The 18,400-nt window shown below is 37.3% G+C and overlaps 1 protein-coding gene across 1 annotated transcript in view; it reads left to right on the plus strand.

Moving 5' to 3' along the window:
• Nucleotides 1-17,690, plus strand: part of COL21A1 (collagen type XXI alpha 1 chain) — a 186,268-nt gene extending 168,578 nt beyond the window's left edge. Inside the window, exons 21-30 of the mRNA XM_075554963.1 lie at nt 722-775; nt 2,337-2,408; nt 3,494-3,529; nt 7,044-7,088; nt 11,467-11,499; nt 12,093-12,239; nt 12,592-12,646; nt 13,140-13,340; nt 14,350-14,427; nt 16,455-17,690. Of these exons, the coding sequence (XP_075411078.1) occupies nt 722-775; nt 2,337-2,408; nt 3,494-3,529; nt 7,044-7,088; nt 11,467-11,499; nt 12,093-12,239; nt 12,592-12,646; nt 13,140-13,340; nt 14,350-14,427; nt 16,455-16,642 (909 nt within the window). The 3' untranslated portion in view covers nt 16,643-17,690. The remainder of the gene's footprint in view (nt 1-721; nt 776-2,336; nt 2,409-3,493; nt 3,530-7,043; nt 7,089-11,466; nt 11,500-12,092; nt 12,240-12,591; nt 12,647-13,139; nt 13,341-14,349; nt 14,428-16,454) is intronic.
• Nucleotides 17,691-18,400: the final 710 nt, after the last annotated feature.

Here is an 18,400-nt window from a genome sequence, read left to right on the forward strand (position 1 = left end):
TTGTGGATTAATGTATTTATATATGTACACCACCATGCTCCTACCTCCATCTATTGTCCCGCCGCCCTGGACCTTCTCCTGCTTCCCTCCATCTTCCTCCTGCCCCATTATCACTTTCCCCTTATTTCTGCCTCTTGACACCTCCTCCCAGCCAATTTGCTGTTGCTTTGACCACCCCCCTACCCACCCTTAGCCACCACCTCCTTAAGGGAATGGAATGCTGCCTCCTCCTCAGCTGGCATTTTAGAATGCTGACTTTGCAGATTGCAGTCCAATGTGTAACCACGACACCACCAGGGCTCCCTCCACCCTCTAGTAATATCTACTGAAGTAATCACATTTTTCTCGTTCTAGAGACAGTATTGGTTGAAACTTACCTTACAACAATTGTCCTTTTTGACTGAATGATTTCACTCGGTACAGTGTTTTCTAGGTTCATCCATGTTATAGCATGTATAAGAACTCTATTTTTCTTTTCACGACCGAGTGGTATTCCATTGTATGCATATTCCACCTTTTGGCCCTGTGATTGGTATTTTATTATTTTATGCCATTTGATGTTTGTGAACAGTGCTGCAATGAACAGTGCTGTGAAATTATCTGCCAATGTTACCTTAAATTTATGAACAGCAAAAAATACACACCCTCCCTTATATCTATAAAAATGACTGTGACTTTGTAAATTTCTTATTTAATCCAAGTGGTTTTGATGTCTTTTCAGGGAAGTAAAGGTGAACCTGGACCTAAAGGGATGGCTGGGCCTTCTGGGTCCAAGGTAATTGTGTGTTTTATACATTTGAAAATATTTTAAAAGATATTACAATGTGTCTCTCACATTATTTGACAAAACTAACATGAAATTAAGGAGTATCTACATTATAAAATTAAACTACAGGTAAGATCCACCATTTACTGTGGGTTTCTTTTGTCTTTAAGATGACCTTATTGTTTAAGCAATATACTTTGGATTGGCAATTTTAGAAATGGTAAAAGCTGTATGTTAATGTGACTGTATTTCCTTGTCTAGAGTGTTTTAGGTAACTAAAAGCAACACATGACTCCAAATCAATGCTCTTCCTTTGTTTGCTGATGGATGGGGACTTTCCTTTTCCGTTTTGGCATGGGGACTCCCAGCTGCCAGGCTCCTTTGAATCAAATATTTTCATGAGATTTTCCATTCTCTTGCAGCTTTAAAAGACCCAGAGTCCTATCCCCCAGCTCTGGAGTGTATACAGTAAGCAAAAGGGCAGCCCTTGGTCTCTGCTGTTGTCAGATGCCATTGAGTCGGTTCTGACTCAGCAGCATAATCTTTCATGTGAAATAATTTTAGGCTAGTTCCAAAAACAACCATGAAGCATATGCAGCACATTCCAGATCCTACAAATATATCCTGAATGTTATCAGCATGTCAGAAATATATATACTCACTCATAAAGAATTTCCTTTTTAAAAAAATTTGGAAAACGTTATCTCAAAAAGGAAATGATCCCTGTGGGATGAGAGAGAAGTATAGAAGTGCAGTGAGAATTTGTGTCCATGTAACTAATAGACTATTCCACTGACTGAAAGCAGCTCAACATACACTGACAGGAAAAACAATATTCCATATTATAATGTACATAATTTTAAGACTCTATATTCTAATACTGCCTTTAAAAATAAAAATTGTGAAAAATCTTTAATACTGGGAATTTTATGAAATAAAATTCAGCGAATGGATGCAGTGATTAAAAATACAATTAAAATGATGTTATGGACCCATGATATTGCATATAAAGAACTTCACAAGTTTAATGTGTTTCCGAGTTTCAGAGCACACTGTAATTCTTGCACACATGATAAGCTCATTTTGTTAGTAAACTTTGTTTTGATAGAGAAAATCTGCAGCGAAAGAAGACCGGTGGGTAATGAGGTTACAGGTCATTTTTATTATTTATATTCAGTTTTTATAAGTAGGAATATGATAAGAAGCAGTTACGAGGAGCAAAAGAGGATGCTATCCAACAAGTAGGCAACAAGAAAAGAGATGCTTGTATTTAACATTATGACTAATTTTTACTTACTTCTGACTAAAGTTGTAAACTATGAAAATCCTAAATATCGACAAAATTTTAAAATACAGAAGACCATCAAAATGGCCCAGCTATTGACAATAAGGAACCAATGAAAGGAATTTTATTGAGATTCCAGGGCACTTTTTATTTCTTATTGTTTCTATATTAATACATCTATATATCAATAAACTCTCCATTCTAAATTTCAGATGTGTGATAGCGATAACAACAATGATGTTTTCCGTCAGTCTGTGATTTTTATGGAACTTTCCTGTTCTGTAGGGAGAACCAGGAGCAGCAGGCGCCCAGGGAGAGCCAGGATACATGGGTTTTCCTGGGATGCAAGGGAAAAAGGTATGCGCTGTTTAGGAGATATAAACCACTTATGATTTTGTTGTCATCGAGAACGTACACAGCAGAACATACACCAATTCAGCTGTTCCTACATGTACAATTCGGCGTCACTGATCACTTCAACCATTTCCCCTGCTCCTTTCTATGCTGTCCCTCCGTCATTAACACGAGCTCTCATCTCTCAGTGGTTCCTGACTAACCCTTCAAGGTGCTGTTGTGACCTTGAGTGTGTGTGTGTGCGTGCGTGCGTGTGTGTGTGTATTTTTTTTCTCTGAAAAGAACATAACGCTCCAGGCAGATCATTTTTTTAGAAGTTAAACTGAACTAATGTTTGGTTTTATAAAGACTTCAGGTTACAACTCAGTTTTCAATTAGCATTCACATGTTCAAAGGATTTCTGTTCTAAACTTTGACGTTTGAAATAAAATCTGTATTTTCCTCTTTGTTATCACAATATTCCACTCATTGTTTTTAGATAATATGGTGGTTGAAAGAAAATTTGGACATAGTACTCCAGCCTAACTGAACCAATGCTCACTTTCCTGATCTCTGGTTTCATTATCTATATGCTGATCTCAGACGGCCTTTCTCACTGAAATTTTCACATAACCTACAATTGTGGACTAGCTATACCCACCCCTGCCAGCAAAAGCTCATGTTTTACCAGACATCACTTCTATAGTGTGTTTCACTTTGCTATTGTTTTCTAGAACATGTGGCTGCTATTAACTTGATGGAAGATTTCAGTTTGATATTTTATTCCCTTAGACAACGTTGCATGAAAATAAGTCTCTCACTGGCTTTATTAACTACAGAAGTATTTTTCTTTCTGGTAAATACATGTTGTGGTAATTTTTTCAAATGTATAAGCCCTAGAAAGTATTCTGTTAGAATATCATTTTGTCATACAGTGGTGTTACTCTTTTCCCAGCTGTTGTGTTAGGAGTCAGCGTCTACCTATGCAGGTCCTTGTGGAATTTGCACGAGATCTATGTTTTACTCTCTGGAAGAAAAAAGGTTCATTTGAAAGGCTATGGATGTATTCAACTATGGATTCCATTGAGCTGCATTTTAATGTCTTGCAGGGAGAAAAAGGAGATCAAGGTGAAAAAGGCCTTCAGGTATGATGTGAATTTTCACCCTTTGCCTTAGTAGTAGGTCAACATTTTTTTTTCTTTTTTAAAACTTTTAGTGTTTTCCTAATCCCTTCCCAATTCACCATCGATATCTTATTTTAAAGTCACATCTTTGTTCTTTTGCTATTGACCTTAATACAGAGTGGCTTATCTTACTTTAATATGCTCTGTGTTAGAAAATTTGGGGACCAAGTAATTCATCAGCCAATAACTAAGTAAAAAACAATAGAGCTTTATTATTAATACTAACAAAAATTATTGGCACATTTATATTGTTTTTTTTAAAGAAACAGCATATGTTTCCAAAAACAATTTGAAGTGACTTATGGCAAAAACATTAATTGAATTAAAAGTCATTGACACAGAATGAAAAACAACCTCTAATATGTGGAAAGGCGAATATATGAGGGAGCTGCCGAAAGGTCATGAAAAAATTCTGTTTTCTTTCAACTTTATCTACTTTTGAAGCCTCCTTGGATTGAGATCCTATAAGATTGAGAAAATCTATGGTATGTACTAGAGCATTTTATTTGGGGTGTCATAAGCAAAAGCAAAGGGAATCATGCTACCATAGAAGACTAGAAGAGTTTTATCTCAGTTGATTTAAGTGGCTGTGGAATGAATGGGTTCTCTCGTTAATAGCAGAAAACCAAACCAAAGGAACTCTGGTTGCCTAGTGGTTATGCAGCAGTTACGACATTGGCTGCGATCCCTACAGTCAACAGTTTGAAACCACCAGCTGCTCCGAGTGAGAAAGACAGGAACAGGATCCTACTTGCTACGTCGATGATACAATTACTTACAATGAATTATAGTAATTGGGTCTTTCAACCTTGTGCATTTAGCCTTATAAACTTTTCAAACTATAAAAACCAACCTAATGTCTAAGTGTTATTTTAAAGATTTCTTTTTCAATTGTAAGGCTTTTTTGTTACTGAACTTTGTTCTGTAGAATAAATTTAAAGTAACAAGAAAAATTCCTTGTAAAATTTACAAGATAGAATTTCAAAAGTTCTAGAATTTCAAAATTGGCTAATGTTATCATTCTAACACTTTGTAGTCATGAATTTACATTTTATTTCATTGATGAAATATTTTAAAGTGCTATAACAGAATTTAGTGTTTTTCAGACAATTTTTACAGACATCTTCAATTATTGTATGAATCCTTTAAAATTAATTTTGAAAGTAGAGTGTTGTAAATTTTGAATATACTACAACTTCTTGTTATTTCCTTATGTGGTCTATGGGGACGTAATATGTAATATATTGAAAGCTGAATCTGTTCTCTTTCCCCATAAACAGTATCCTACACATAGATTATTTGTCATGGTCATTGGAGCCACTCCACAATTACACCAGAAAGAAGTCTCATCTGCCACCCTCCAATGCCATCTCTTTATCTCCTATCCAGTTGTTCAGTCAGCCCTAAATGGCTCCTGAAAGCAGACCCTCCTCTTTGTCCCCACTGACCTCCTCATTATTATCGGTTACTGCAATTTATTATTAGATTATTTCAATCTCTTCTTAATTAATATCCTTGAATCCAGTTTTCCCCTTTCCCCACATGCTTTTACCAGTGTGCAACAGCTAAGTGACACATCTGCTTCGAACTGAAAACTAAAACTCGCCACCATTGAGTCTATTCTGACTCAGAGTGACCCTGTCGGACAGCAGAACTACCCTGGTGGGTTCTGGGACCGTTACTCTTTGTGGGAGTGGAAAGCCACTCGTCTTTCTCACACGGAGCAGCCAGTGGCTTCAAACTGCTGATTTTGTGATTAGCAGCATAATGCATATCTACTACATCACCAAGGTGCCTGCCACAGACCTCCTTAGGAGTCCTTTTATGGTTCCCAGCATATTCAATATGAAATCTCTACTATATAGAGAAAATAAATCCCTCCCACAACGTGACTTCCTCTACCCCATTTCCCAGTTCGACTAAATCTTTAACCTGATTTCTTGCTACTTTGACCATCATTATACATTCTCCACTGCATTATCCAAAAGGAGCTGGTTTCCTTTGTCCATAACTTCTTTTCCTGCTACATCCGGCGATCTTTTATTCATGCCCAGGCCGTGGTCAGGATCAGTCATAGTCTCTAATCTTCCCTGCCAGACACTCTCTTGTGTTCTTCCATACTAACAAGCCCAGTTATTTACTTGACTTAAACTTTATATATTTATCAGATGATATTTCAGTTGCTTATCTTCTACAATTGGGAGGCAACAATTACATCACTATTGAAGGGTCCCTAGGGCCAACATAATATAGATATTAAATATAATACAATTTCATTCATGGCATTACCTTGGGATGTTTCATGGGGACTTCCATATTCAATATGTCAAAATCAGCTTGCCACTGTATAAATCTGGAAATTCATCTAGGTGAGTAAATGAATACATACATTTGCAAGACTGCTTTAGAGTTTACATGAGATGATGAATGACACAAAGTGGTTTGTAATTAGCTGATAACTGAAATGTTGACTGTTCAAACCCACCCATGACACCACGGAAGAACAAGCCGGACAATCTGTTTCTGTAAATATCATTATCCAAGAAAACCCTGTGAAGCAGTTCTGCTTTGTAAAACATAGGATCATGATGAAGCAGAGATCAACCTTAGGGCAGCTGACAACAAAAACAAGCCTTTCATGACCTAAGTTATCCAAACATGAATAGAGACTGCTATTTATCTAGTTCAACACTGAAACTTTAGCACAACGTCCAAAATATTTATTAAATAGATAAATATATTTCTATTTCTGTTAGACTTTCTCTTGTAGTGCAGATTTAAAGATCTTCATTTAAATGTGTCTTATTACTTTTAACAGTATAAATATTTATTTTTAGAAGACTTTTTAAAACCATTTTATTGGGGGCTCATACTCATCACAATCCATACATCCATCCACTGTGTCAAGCACATTTGTACATTTGTTGCCATCATCATTCTCAAAACATTTCCTTTCTACTTGAGCCCTTGATATCAGCTCCCTTTTCCCTCCTTCCCTTCTCCCTCCGCCCCGTGCCCTCATGAACTCTTGGTAATTGATAAAGTATCATTATTTTGTCCTGTCTTACACGGTCAAAGACATAAAAGAAACATTCCAGTCCTTTCTTGTTCTGCTGCCAGCATGGAGCACAACGATGTCACTAAGACTAATAAATGCCCACATTTATTGAACTATTCTGTGCTGTTAGACAGCAACTAAGCAGAGCATCCTCAAGGATCTAACATGCTGCCCATGTCCTCAATAAGTCAGGTTTTGTTAGTCTTCAATGGTGATAGACTGACATGCCTTTCTTTTCTTCCCCTTCTCTTCCTCCTCCTCCTCCTCCTTCTTCTTTTGCGGAGACACTCAATTTATCTGCTTGCATCCTGCTTTGGTGACATGTTTTTAGACTTGAGGGTAATACATAGTTTGCAATTGGATGTGGTTGAATCGTACATTTAAGGACTAATTGTTGATGTTGATTCCATTTTAAAGGGCCCAAAGGGAGAACATGGAAGGCAAGGAATTCCTGGACGACAGGTATTGTTATTATTATCATTAAAAAGTGGAAGAATGAATCAAGACCCTAGACAATGCTTAGGGGGATTGTTACTTGAAAATAAAGAGATGATTGGGGGAAAGAAAGTGTCATCTCCATGGTTTGTTTCATAGTCTGATCTTTGTTACAGATAAAATGGATGGCGTTGGGATTAGAGTTTTTATTGCTTTTTGCTGGAAGAGTAAATGAGTGTGAAAATTCCACTTTTTGGGGAGTAGTTATTGTCTGGAGGCAACCCACATGGCAACATCAACACAGCCATTGACTAGTCTTCATTTGCTTCTTGAAATGATCACATGTCATAGAGAAATGCATTTATTCCCTATATTTTTTCATCCAAAGATATCATTTACTACTCTAGAGGCTTATTAAATTTTTGTCCCGTGATGTTGTGCAGTGGAACAAATATATCGCAAGCTGTTTTTGTTTTTTCCCTAATTGCTTGGAATTCACACTGGTTTGTTTCAGTGTGACTACTGCCCAATTAAGTGAACTAGAATGACTTGATTTTTTAAAATGTAAGTAAACTGGAGTGATTCATAAACTATGAGAAGTTATGGGTTCATACCCTGCTAGAAACCCAATGTCCCTATTAGAAAACAAGGGCAGGTGCATGTCATGTAGCGTCCAAGTCTATCAGCATTTTTCCACTCGTGGATTGTGATGGGCCATGCGGTTTTGAATGTCTGTCACTCTCCACAGTTCTGGCAAAAATCCAATCAGCTGCTTTAGCCTCCTGAAAATTCGTCTGTCTTTCCCATTACAAAGTTCTGAACCCTAATTTCTCCCATCCTGATGTTTGTTTCCCTGTACACAAATTCAGTATCTCCCTCCTAATTTCCCCTCACTGGTCATCATGTACGGGGAAGAAGCGTGTGAAACGTGGTAAATTCTCCTCATTGAATCACGAGCATACGATTGTTGGATGGCATGTGAGTTCAGTCAGAGTGTATTTCTGCTGGGAAAGCATAAACATGACTAAGACTTAGGTAGTACCTTTGCCTGTAGGTTCAGTGATCCTGACTCACTGAGCAACCTGAACAAACTCATTGTGCCACAAGCGGATCTTTTTCTTTGAGTGTGGATAAGCTACAAGAATTATCGGAATACCCACTGAAATGCTTCCAAAAGCTGAAGAAGCAAAGAAAGCACCCACTTGCCTATGCTTTGGAAATTTGGAAGATAGCTGCCTCACTAATTGACTGAAAGAGATCCATATTTTTACCTATTCTAAAGAAAGAGGACCCAACAGAATGCTCAAACTCTAGAATGATATCATTGAGGTTGTACATGAGTAGCATTTTGCTTAATAAGATCATCCAGCTACAGTTGCAGCAACACATGAATGGCAAAATGCTAGAAGTTCAGGCTGGATCAGAAAAAGATGTGGAACAAGGAATATCATTGCGAATGTCAGATGGTTCTTAGCTCAAAGCAGAGAATACCAGAAAGAAAGATGGTTACTTGTGTTTTGTTGACTGTGCATCGTCATATGACTGTGTGGACCATAATAAACTGAAGATGACCTTGAGGCGAATGGGGACTCTGGAACACTTCATTGCGCTCCTTCAGAACTTGTACCGGGATCAAGAGGCAGCTGTTTAAGCAGAACAAGGGCACACTGCATGGTTCAGTCAGGAGAGAAAGTGGATTATTTGATGAAAAGTGCGGTATCAGGATTGGAGGAAGGCTTATTAACAACCTGCAGTTTGTAGCTGAAAACACCTTGTTTGCTCAGAGTGAGGAGGAATCGAAGTTCAAGGATTGTCACCTTCAATGTGGACTCAGTGTGAGGAAGACCAAAATCCTCACAACTCGACCATCATGATTATATCATGAGAAAAGATTGAAGTTATCAAGGATTTTGACTGATTTGTATCCACAATAAGTGCTCTTAGAAGCCGTAGTCAAGAGATCAAAAGATGTAGTAGCATTAGGTAAATCTGGTGCACAAGACCTCTCTGAGTATTGAAAAGCAAGGGTGTTACTTTGAGGAGTAAGAGGTGCCTGACAAGCCATGGCATTCTCCATTGAATCGTATGCTTGTGGAAGTTGGACATTGAATAAGGAAAACCTTAGAAGAATAGATGCATTTTGAAGTGTGGTGCTGGAGAAGAATATTGACCATCTGTCTTGGAAGAGGTAAGGCCAGAGTCCTCCTCAGAGGCAAAGATGACAAGACTTTGTCCCACTTTCTCTGGCATATTGTCAGGAGAGACCAGTCCCTGGGGAAAGACATCCTGTTTGGGAACGTGGAAGGGCGGTGGAAAGAGGTAGGCCCTCAATGAGACGGACGGACACAGTGGTGCAACAATGGGCTCAGGCACAGGGACAATGGTGAGGATGGTGCAGGCCTGGGCAGGGTTGCATTGTGTTGTGCACAGGCTCACTATGGACGGGAGCTGACTCGATGGCACCTTCCAATAAGAGGAGAAAGGTACTGTATACAGCTGTTGAGCACAGAGGTGTTAAAATGGAGTGGCAATGCTTCCAAGGATCGGGGCTTCATGTTCCTCACTTGGAAGTCTCTGACAAATAAGGGGAGGAGTATTTGATGGCAGGGAGAATTTAGAACGAAACAATAACAGCCAAAGGCCTGAGGAGAAGGTGAGTTCTGCATAGACTGACATTCTACCACATGAAGATCTCGAAATTGTCTTGTTCCTCTACTTGATTCAGAGCCACTGCATGACACACTGGATTCGCCCCCCTTGCCCCTCCCAGGCAATAGCGACCTTCTCATGCACCTGCTTTGACTTCCCAAAGCGAAGCACTTAATATCTGCTGACCTTCTTCCCCTTTCATCGACTCACCCGCACCCAAACTTGCTTTCACAATAACCTTCTGGAAAGAAGGATTTGAGGGAGCTTCCAACACTTCCTGGAAAAATAGCATTAAAAAATAGTGAACTCTTTCATAATTTATGCGTTCCCTCCTAGTGCCTTGGAATTTGAGTTCATGATTTAGTTTATGAATGACACCTTTTCAGAAGCTCTATTGTTTTTTCATCGCCCTTTCTTGAAAATGACTGCTCTCCTAGGGCAGTTTCTGTGGTTCGTTGAAAACTTCTCACCTGGACATTTTGGAAGCTGCATTTCGGACCACAGGTGCTGAACATCTATGGAGCAACCCAGGGCAGGAGCACCTGTTGCTTTCCTGCAGCTGAATAGCCACCCCAACCGCTTTACATCAATGCAGTCAAAGTAGTTAGTTCCCTGCTATCCTGCGCAATCCTGCTATGTGCAGTTTTTTCAGACCTTATTTTATGAATCGAGTCCCAGTGAACTCTTCCCATACAAAATCTTCTCAAATCACTGTTTTCAGCTTCAGCTCTAATTTAGTTCTATTCCTGAGCATTTACAATTTTTTCTTTCCTCTTACATTAACTCCACGATAGGACTATGTCTGGCATAGAGCACACTCCTGCAGTTCTTCAAAAGCAAAGAGCAACATTTGAAGAATGGCCTCGGAGTGTTTTGCCTACTACTAGATTTGGAAATGAAAACTGAATGCTTGCTGTTGATACGCTCACATTTGGATTTGAGACTGTATATATTTGTTTGATAAATACTGACTTCACTTTTTTCTTTACTTCTGTCTAATTTAAGTACTTAGGTTAAAATATTTGAAGAGAAATCAAAGCAAATCTCCAACTCAGACTTGTTTGTGACATATCATGCATTACATTTCATCTTGAGTTTTATAATACCAATTTTTTAAAGCTGAATAATGAAATCCTCTGTATATGTGTGAAAAGTATGTAATTTTCCCTCAATTAATTTCAGAATTTGAATGCAGAAAATAATCAGAAATGGAAAATGTTAGTACCTTCCCAGAAAGTTGTTACTATTTAATATGTTTATAGAATATGTTGAATAGATGAATGGGAAACAATTTAATAAATCCTATGATTTTTTATATGAAAATTAAATTCTAGCCTTCTAGATTTAGCAAGTGATTATAATAGAAATTTGGGATTCATATATAGACTTCCTAGTATTTTTATTGCCAAGAAAAATTGCATGATATGTATCACCTCTTGTGATTTTAAACCATTTGTTAGATCTCGTCCTTTACAAATGAATGCCTCTTGGTCTGTGTACAGGTTCCACATGATCATAGTTCTGGAATTGCCATTCTTTTTCATATTATCCAGTTTGTTATGACCTGCATAGTCAAATACCTACCCTCCTTTAATAAATCATAAGTCTCTTATCTGTGTATTTTTTCATGAATTCTGTCAATATTTTAAAAATTGAAAACTAATTTTGATTAACTATGGGGTATAAGACACAGACATGCTACTAATATAATACTTTTCACATTTATCAAAGTTTGTTTTTCTTCTTATTTTCAAAGGGAATTCAAGGTCATCAAGGTGCAAAAGGAGAGGTATGTGCCCTTACATTGTACTCCCTCTCTTCCCTGCTTCTGGACGGGGACGTTGAAACTGTATACACCCCACTATTCAAATCTCAAAACAGAAAATGCCTTTTACATTCTTTAGTAGTAGTTCCCAATTAGTGAATTCCAGAATTCATATATTTATGCTCACTACTTGATTTAGGTCTGAAGTTCTGCTTATTTGTTAGTATGATGGGTTGTTCTTGATTGGGAACTGAATTTTTCCTGCATATTTTATTCAGGGAAGACTAATATGTATTTGCTTATCTTTCTGTGAGAAAAAAGCTGTGTTATATCCATTGGTGCATTTCTAGCACTGTACATGTCGCCTAGTTAACATATTCAGTAAATGGTAGATATTCACAGGCTGGATGTATTTATGGATAAAGGGGTAAATCAATAAGAGTTTAATATGATACAAAATGATCTCCTAAGTATTAGCCATATTTCTCAGCAGTTTCTATGTAGCTTATGTTTATACCTATGTATATATTCAAACCTATCACTTTAAGGACATTTCTGTTGCAATGACAACTCCTAAACTTTACAATAGAAATGTTATAGCTTCTTTTTGGTTTCAGAGAGGTGAAAAGGGAGAACCTGGTTTCAGAGGTGCCCCTGGACCCAAAGGAGAAGCTGGGGTGGATGGCTTGACAGGGCCTGTGGGCCCCAAAGGACAACAGGGTGAAACAGGTCCTCAGGGGCCACCAGGATTGGATGGGAAGCCTGTACGTATATCACTTCTTTCATGGTTTTTGTATTTTCGTTGTTTATGATTTGATACAAGCATCTCAAGGATCTCTGGTTACACTGTGGCCAACAGCACTCTGCTGTTGGTGAAGCCTTCCACTCTCTGCAGGGAAGGAAGATGGGTAGTCTGCTTCTGTAAAGATGGGTAGCCTTGGAAACGCAGCAAAAATGCAGCTGTCTGCTGCCTCATAGGGTCATCAGGAGTCGGAATTGACTTAGTAGCAACGAGCTTTTGTGTAGACAGGGTCATTTTGAGTTTGAATACACCAGAAAGCATTGATTTGATTTTTTTGTTATGTATGTTTTATAAAGCCTAATTATTTGATGCAGGGGAGAGAAATTTCAGAACAATTCATTCGACAAGTTTGCACTGATGTCTTAAGAGGTAAGACAAATAGATTTTTACTACGCTTTTAAAATTATAAAAGCAACACATATTCTTATGTAAATTATAAATGACATAAAGATGAAGAAAATAAGCAACATTAAAGGACCCCATTTCATCCTGCAGCTTACACCTATTTCTTGTAATATTTTTATGATATAATTTATCATTAAATTTCGCTTTTTATTAAATTTTCTTTTGTCACGTAATTCTTGAAATCTCTGTTTCTAAATATGGATGTGTATAATTGAATTTTCAGTTTCTTATTTGAGGAATTTTCTTGTGTTTCAGTTGTCTTATTTAACACCAGTGACAACAAAGTGATTGCATAAAGCAATGATTTCCATAATTAAATTCCTATAAGTGAAATCATTGATTAAAGGAAGTATGTATATTCAATGAATCCAACGTAGCTTTTTTTGGTTATCATTAACTCCCACTCACTATTTAAACATAAAAGGTTTGAAGTTGCTTTCTTTCTGTCTTTTTAAAGCCCAGTTACCAGTCTTACTTAGAAGTGGAAGAATTCAAAATTGTGATAATTGTCAGTCCCAAAGTGGTTCTCCCGGTAATCCTGGGCCACCTGGACCCGTAGGACCAGAAGGCCCCCGAGGATTTCCTGGACTACCAGGAAGAGATGGTGCTCCTGGTTTGATGGGTGTCCCTGGACGTCCTGGTGCCAGAGGCTTAAAAGGTACTCATCTATGAGATTAATCAAATGAACAACACAAAAGTGTGTGTGTGTGTGTGTGTGTGTGTGTGTGTCTATTGATAAAGGATCCCTTGTAGCCCGGTGGGTACACCTTGAATTGCTAACAGCTAAGCAGCAGTTCAAGCCCAGCAGCTGCTCTGCACAACAAACATGAGGCTCTCCGCTCCTGGAAAGATTTATATTCTCAGAAACCCTTTATTGGGCCACTATGAGTAGATCCCAACTCAATGAATACATTTGGTTGGTTTATGTGTTTGTAATCGATATACAGTTAATAAATGAAAGCGTTGCTTACATGATGATGATACCTAGCTTACCACAAGTGACAATATGTATTGTGCTAACTAACATTCTTATAATCTTTGATTTGATGTTTCAGATGAGTTTAAGAACATTTGTCCTCGTTTCCTGAAGTAATGTTCTAAGTCATCAGCAATGTCAGAAATATGAAGCCTGTTTCTAACTTTACAGATTAAAAAATGTTGAATGCCTAGAAATTTTATTTTAATCTCATAAGGTCTTTTAACAGAAATACACGCATAAAATAGTGTTTATTTTATTGTGGTCCATTTTCAATACAGTAAATTTTTTCATATTTTTATATTTGGAAATTAATATTTTACAATAAGTTTCTAAAACACCCACAACTTATTCTCTATGCCCTTGAATGTTTATGTGAAATGTTGTTGATTTTTCTTTTCTCTTTAATATTCTATGAGTAATTGGACATTAAAGAAAAGTAGTAAAAATATAATTATAATTAGTGCAGAGAGCTAATAGTCCCAACCTATTTCCCTTTCTTAATATTTAATTCCCATTAGGTTTTTGTGTAGGTTAGTGGAGTTTTTAATTTAAAAATTGTTTCCCACGAGTCATAAAGAATAAGTGACAAGGCGTTTATAAAGATGTGTTCATTAACACTTTTGAAAGACATTGGAAGGCAGTTATTTTAGAGGACAGTCAGCTTACCCACATGTTTGACACTCCGCAGGTCTGCCAGGAAGAAACGGGGCAAAGGGAAGTCCAGGGTTTGGGTATCCTGGAGAGCAAGGTCCTCCTGGTCCCCCAGGTAAGAGCTTGCATTTTCTCATAAGTGTTTGTGCTTATTTGCTTTAAGAAAGCCATCATAAATGTCAAATAATTTTAAACCAAGATATTTCCTGATTTTTTTGAGTAGTTCACGTTAAACAAATACTTTGGAGTTCTAGCTACCAGATTTTCCCCCCAATATATTATCCTATGAAGTATTATAGATTATTTATTTCATATCTTCAGACTATCTGATATCTACTCCTAAGAATTGTTTTTGAATGGATTTAGTGAGCCATGCTAATCTAGATTACATCATAGCTTAATTTTTATGATAATTAGGGAGCAGAATAATGTTGAAGTTAACTCAACCCTCTTAAGTTTAAATCTGTGCTGAAGTTAATAAAGTTAAATCTTTGTTAGCTGTGATATTTAAATATGCCTTATCTGTTTCCTCATTTAAAAATGGTGAGGATGGTGTTATTTATATGATATAATTATCAAAATATTAAATGTATTAGGGTGCACAGCTTGTTCAGAACAGTGCACAACAATCCCAGTTATGTTGGTATACATATCTGCTTTCATTATTGTTTAGATATTATTACCTCGTTCAGCTTTGGAGTTGATCAAATTTAATACTGCTTATCTAAAACACGTAGGACAGGAACTGCAAACATCAGTAGTGATTGATGTTAGCACGTGTGCATTACTACTGGTAGTAGGAAGTATGAGTAGTAAGAAGTATCCCAACCCTTTCCCTCCATCCTCAAATCTGAATATTTTATTTTATTAGTTCAGATCATAAATTTTAAAAGGTGAATGAACTAAGTTAACTCCCTTGTCATTGAACATGTGAACTGAATTAATTTGCACATTATCACTGTTTTAAAGATTGTTGTATTTGAAAATAACAATGTATTCAGATTTGGAAACAAAAATCTGTAGCAGAATCATTTTTACTGTAAATATGGTGCAAAAGTAACTTGCTAGAATTTTAGTCAGTCTATATCGAATCACTCTAAGTTAGGCAACCCAGTGGCAGTGATTTTGAGTTTTGTATATGTCACTTTATAATTTACAATAGTATTGGAAAACTGTATGTTGGAAGGAAAAAATAAGTTTGGTATAGTAGAGTGTTAGCTCAATGTCTTAATCAGTAACATGATTACTATGCTAATGAAAATAAAACCCAAAGTGAACCTCAGTGCATTCAAGTCGATTCTGATTCATCATGATTTAGTTGGTTACAAGTCAGGCTGCTAACCCAAGGTCAGCAGTTCAAAATCATCAGTGACTCCATGGGAGAAAGACGGGCTTTCTACCCCTGTAAGGACTCACAGTCACAGAAATCTACAAGAGCAGTTCTATGCTGTCATATAAGGTCTTTATGAATGTGCTGATAGAGCTTACCTAATTTTATAAAAGAAATTCTGAATGTGCAATGAGCCAGAGGTTTGCTGATAACCCAAAGTTGGAGGTTTGAAGCCTGAGGAGCCTTGGTGGTGGAGCTGCTATACAGAGGGTTGTTAACCCCAAGGTCAGCAGTTGAAAATCACCTGTCGCTCCACAGGAACAAGACAGGGCTTTCTACTCCCATAAAGAGTCACAGCCTCAGAAACTCACAGGGGCAGTGCTACTCTGTCCTACAGGGTCCCTGTGAATCGACATCCACTCGGTGGCAGTGAGTTGTGGTTTGGTCTGAGCAGGTCCCTGGGTGAAAGACCTGGCTTTGGCTCCAATGAAGATGATTATCCAGGAAACCCTATGGGGCATTTCTCCACTGCTCTCTGGATCAACGTGATTTGAACTGTCATCAACATTCAGCAACATAATTTTATAAAATTTGATTATTTTTGCCAGCTTCTTTTCATTGTGGTACGTTATGTAAGAATTACCAAGAGAGTGATTTCTTTTTCAGCATTAGGGAAAATTAGTAAAATTTTCTAAAGATTTTTTTTTAAATTGGGGTATAAGTTGCATTAATCAGCTAGTTTACCATCTAATCAGCTAGTTTACCATCTAAAGAAAACAATTATGTAATGTACTGTTGATATCCCATCATAGGTCCAGAGGGTCCTCCTGGAATAAGCAAAGAAGGTCCTCCAGGAGACACGGGTCTCCCTGGCAAAGATGGCGAACATGGCAAACCTGGCATCCAAGGGCAACCAGGAGCCCCAGGCATCTGCGACCCCTCACTATGTTTTAATGTGATTGTTGGAAGAGATCCTTTTAGGAAAGGACCAAACTATTAGTGTGGGATATGCCTCATTCAGCATCCTGGGGCTCGTGCTTTTCTGTGTGGACCTTTGCATCTCAGGAAGATAACTAGCAATAATCCCTTGACAAGGAACGGAAGTACCTCTGTGTGTTGTTTTTCCTGGAGGAAAAATATAATAAAGGTCATATAAACTGATTCTTAAAAGGTCCTTCAGTAATTTGGAGCCTTTAGATTAATAACATCAACTAAATTTCCAGGATTTCTTGTAAGTCGATTGTTTTTAATCAGTTAAATAAAATTAAAAACACCAGCGTCTGTCAGCCAGTCATTTTCAGTCAGCGTGAAATGTGTCACATTTAGTCTCCATGTAGTGGAGTATTTGAATTCAATTTCATGGCTGTGTGAATTTTATGCTTCATGTCTCATAACTCATGCTTAGACATTAACCAACCCAGGCATTTTATCATTGGAAATCAAAACAGGGCTGATATTCAGCTGGGATGGGTATTACTCCCATGACCACTCCTGCCAGTATCTGTGCCTATTGGTTAGAGTCTATGGGCCACTTTTTCTGTTTTGAAATTTTCACCTCTGACTAAGATTGATGTGGTTTTTATTTTTTCTGATTCTAAAATTAGACTAATGTGTTATGCTAAAAGATGGATTAATTCCACTAGAAATGGTCGAAATTGTTTAGCACAAGTTAAACTATTTCAGATAGTGTTTCTTTGTACCTGATCAGTGGGTTCACAGAAAATGGGAGTTCAGAAATATTAAAATAAATGTGTGCTGCCTACTTGCTGTTTAATTGGAATGTGTGTTGTCTGCCATCATTTTTCATTTATTATACATGTATGTTCTCTGTTAGCGTTCATTATGGTCATGCGAACGAGAAAGAGTGCTCTAGATAAACAGAAAAGCAACTCCATAAATCCTAGCATGTTTTGATATTTTTAATCAGACTTTTGAAATATTGTGAGCAGTCCTGGTGTACTGTTCCTATGGCTTTTATAAGGGACATAATTTGATATATTTTGTCTTTTTGTCATGATTTAAATTTTGTTACATGCTTGTTATTCAAATTAAAATAAAGTTTTATACAGATATAATTGTAGTGACTTTTTAATATTTCATTTTAACTGATGAATACATTACTCATATCACATGGTCTTCAATGGATATACTGTATTAGATTGCTTACACTATTCATAAACAGCTAACTCATTTAACATAATAATTTAGAAATTCACTTATGTTTTTTGCCTAAACTGGCATAGCAGCTGCTTCCTAGCCCAGGTCTGGCCATCGACTAATATTTAGATGAACTCATGTACATTGTACAGTTGGATGAGGGAGTTTGATGGCGGAGACTAAAGTCCGTGATATTTAGGAGCTGAATTAATCTAAGTGGGTTAGCACATTCATCTTCAGCAAGGTCCAAGTTAAGCTTAATTCTACTAAAAGGGGGCTTCAAAGAGCTTATGGAGAAATGGAATGAGAAGGTAAAGGAACTTTTTCATGAACTCTTTAAAAAATCCTCTTGCATTAACAGTACCCTGGAGGTGTAGCGGTTACAAACTTGGCTGCCAACTACAAGGTCACCAGTTGGAATCCTCCAGCTGCTTCACTGGACAAAGACAGGTCTTCTAGTGCCCGGTACAACGAGTATACAACGGCAATGATTATACATGTAGAAGTTGTTGAAATCGAGAGCATTTTGTTATGTACACAATTAGAAAATAATTGCACATAGAGCAGTGAGTACAAGGAAGAAGAAGATGTTCTAAAATTG

Source organism: Tenrec ecaudatus, chromosome 7, assembly GCF_050624435.1.
Source record: "Tenrec ecaudatus isolate mTenEca1 chromosome 7, mTenEca1.hap1, whole genome shotgun sequence".
Lineage (NCBI taxonomy): Eukaryota > Metazoa > Chordata > Mammalia > Afrosoricida > Tenrecidae > Tenrec > Tenrec ecaudatus.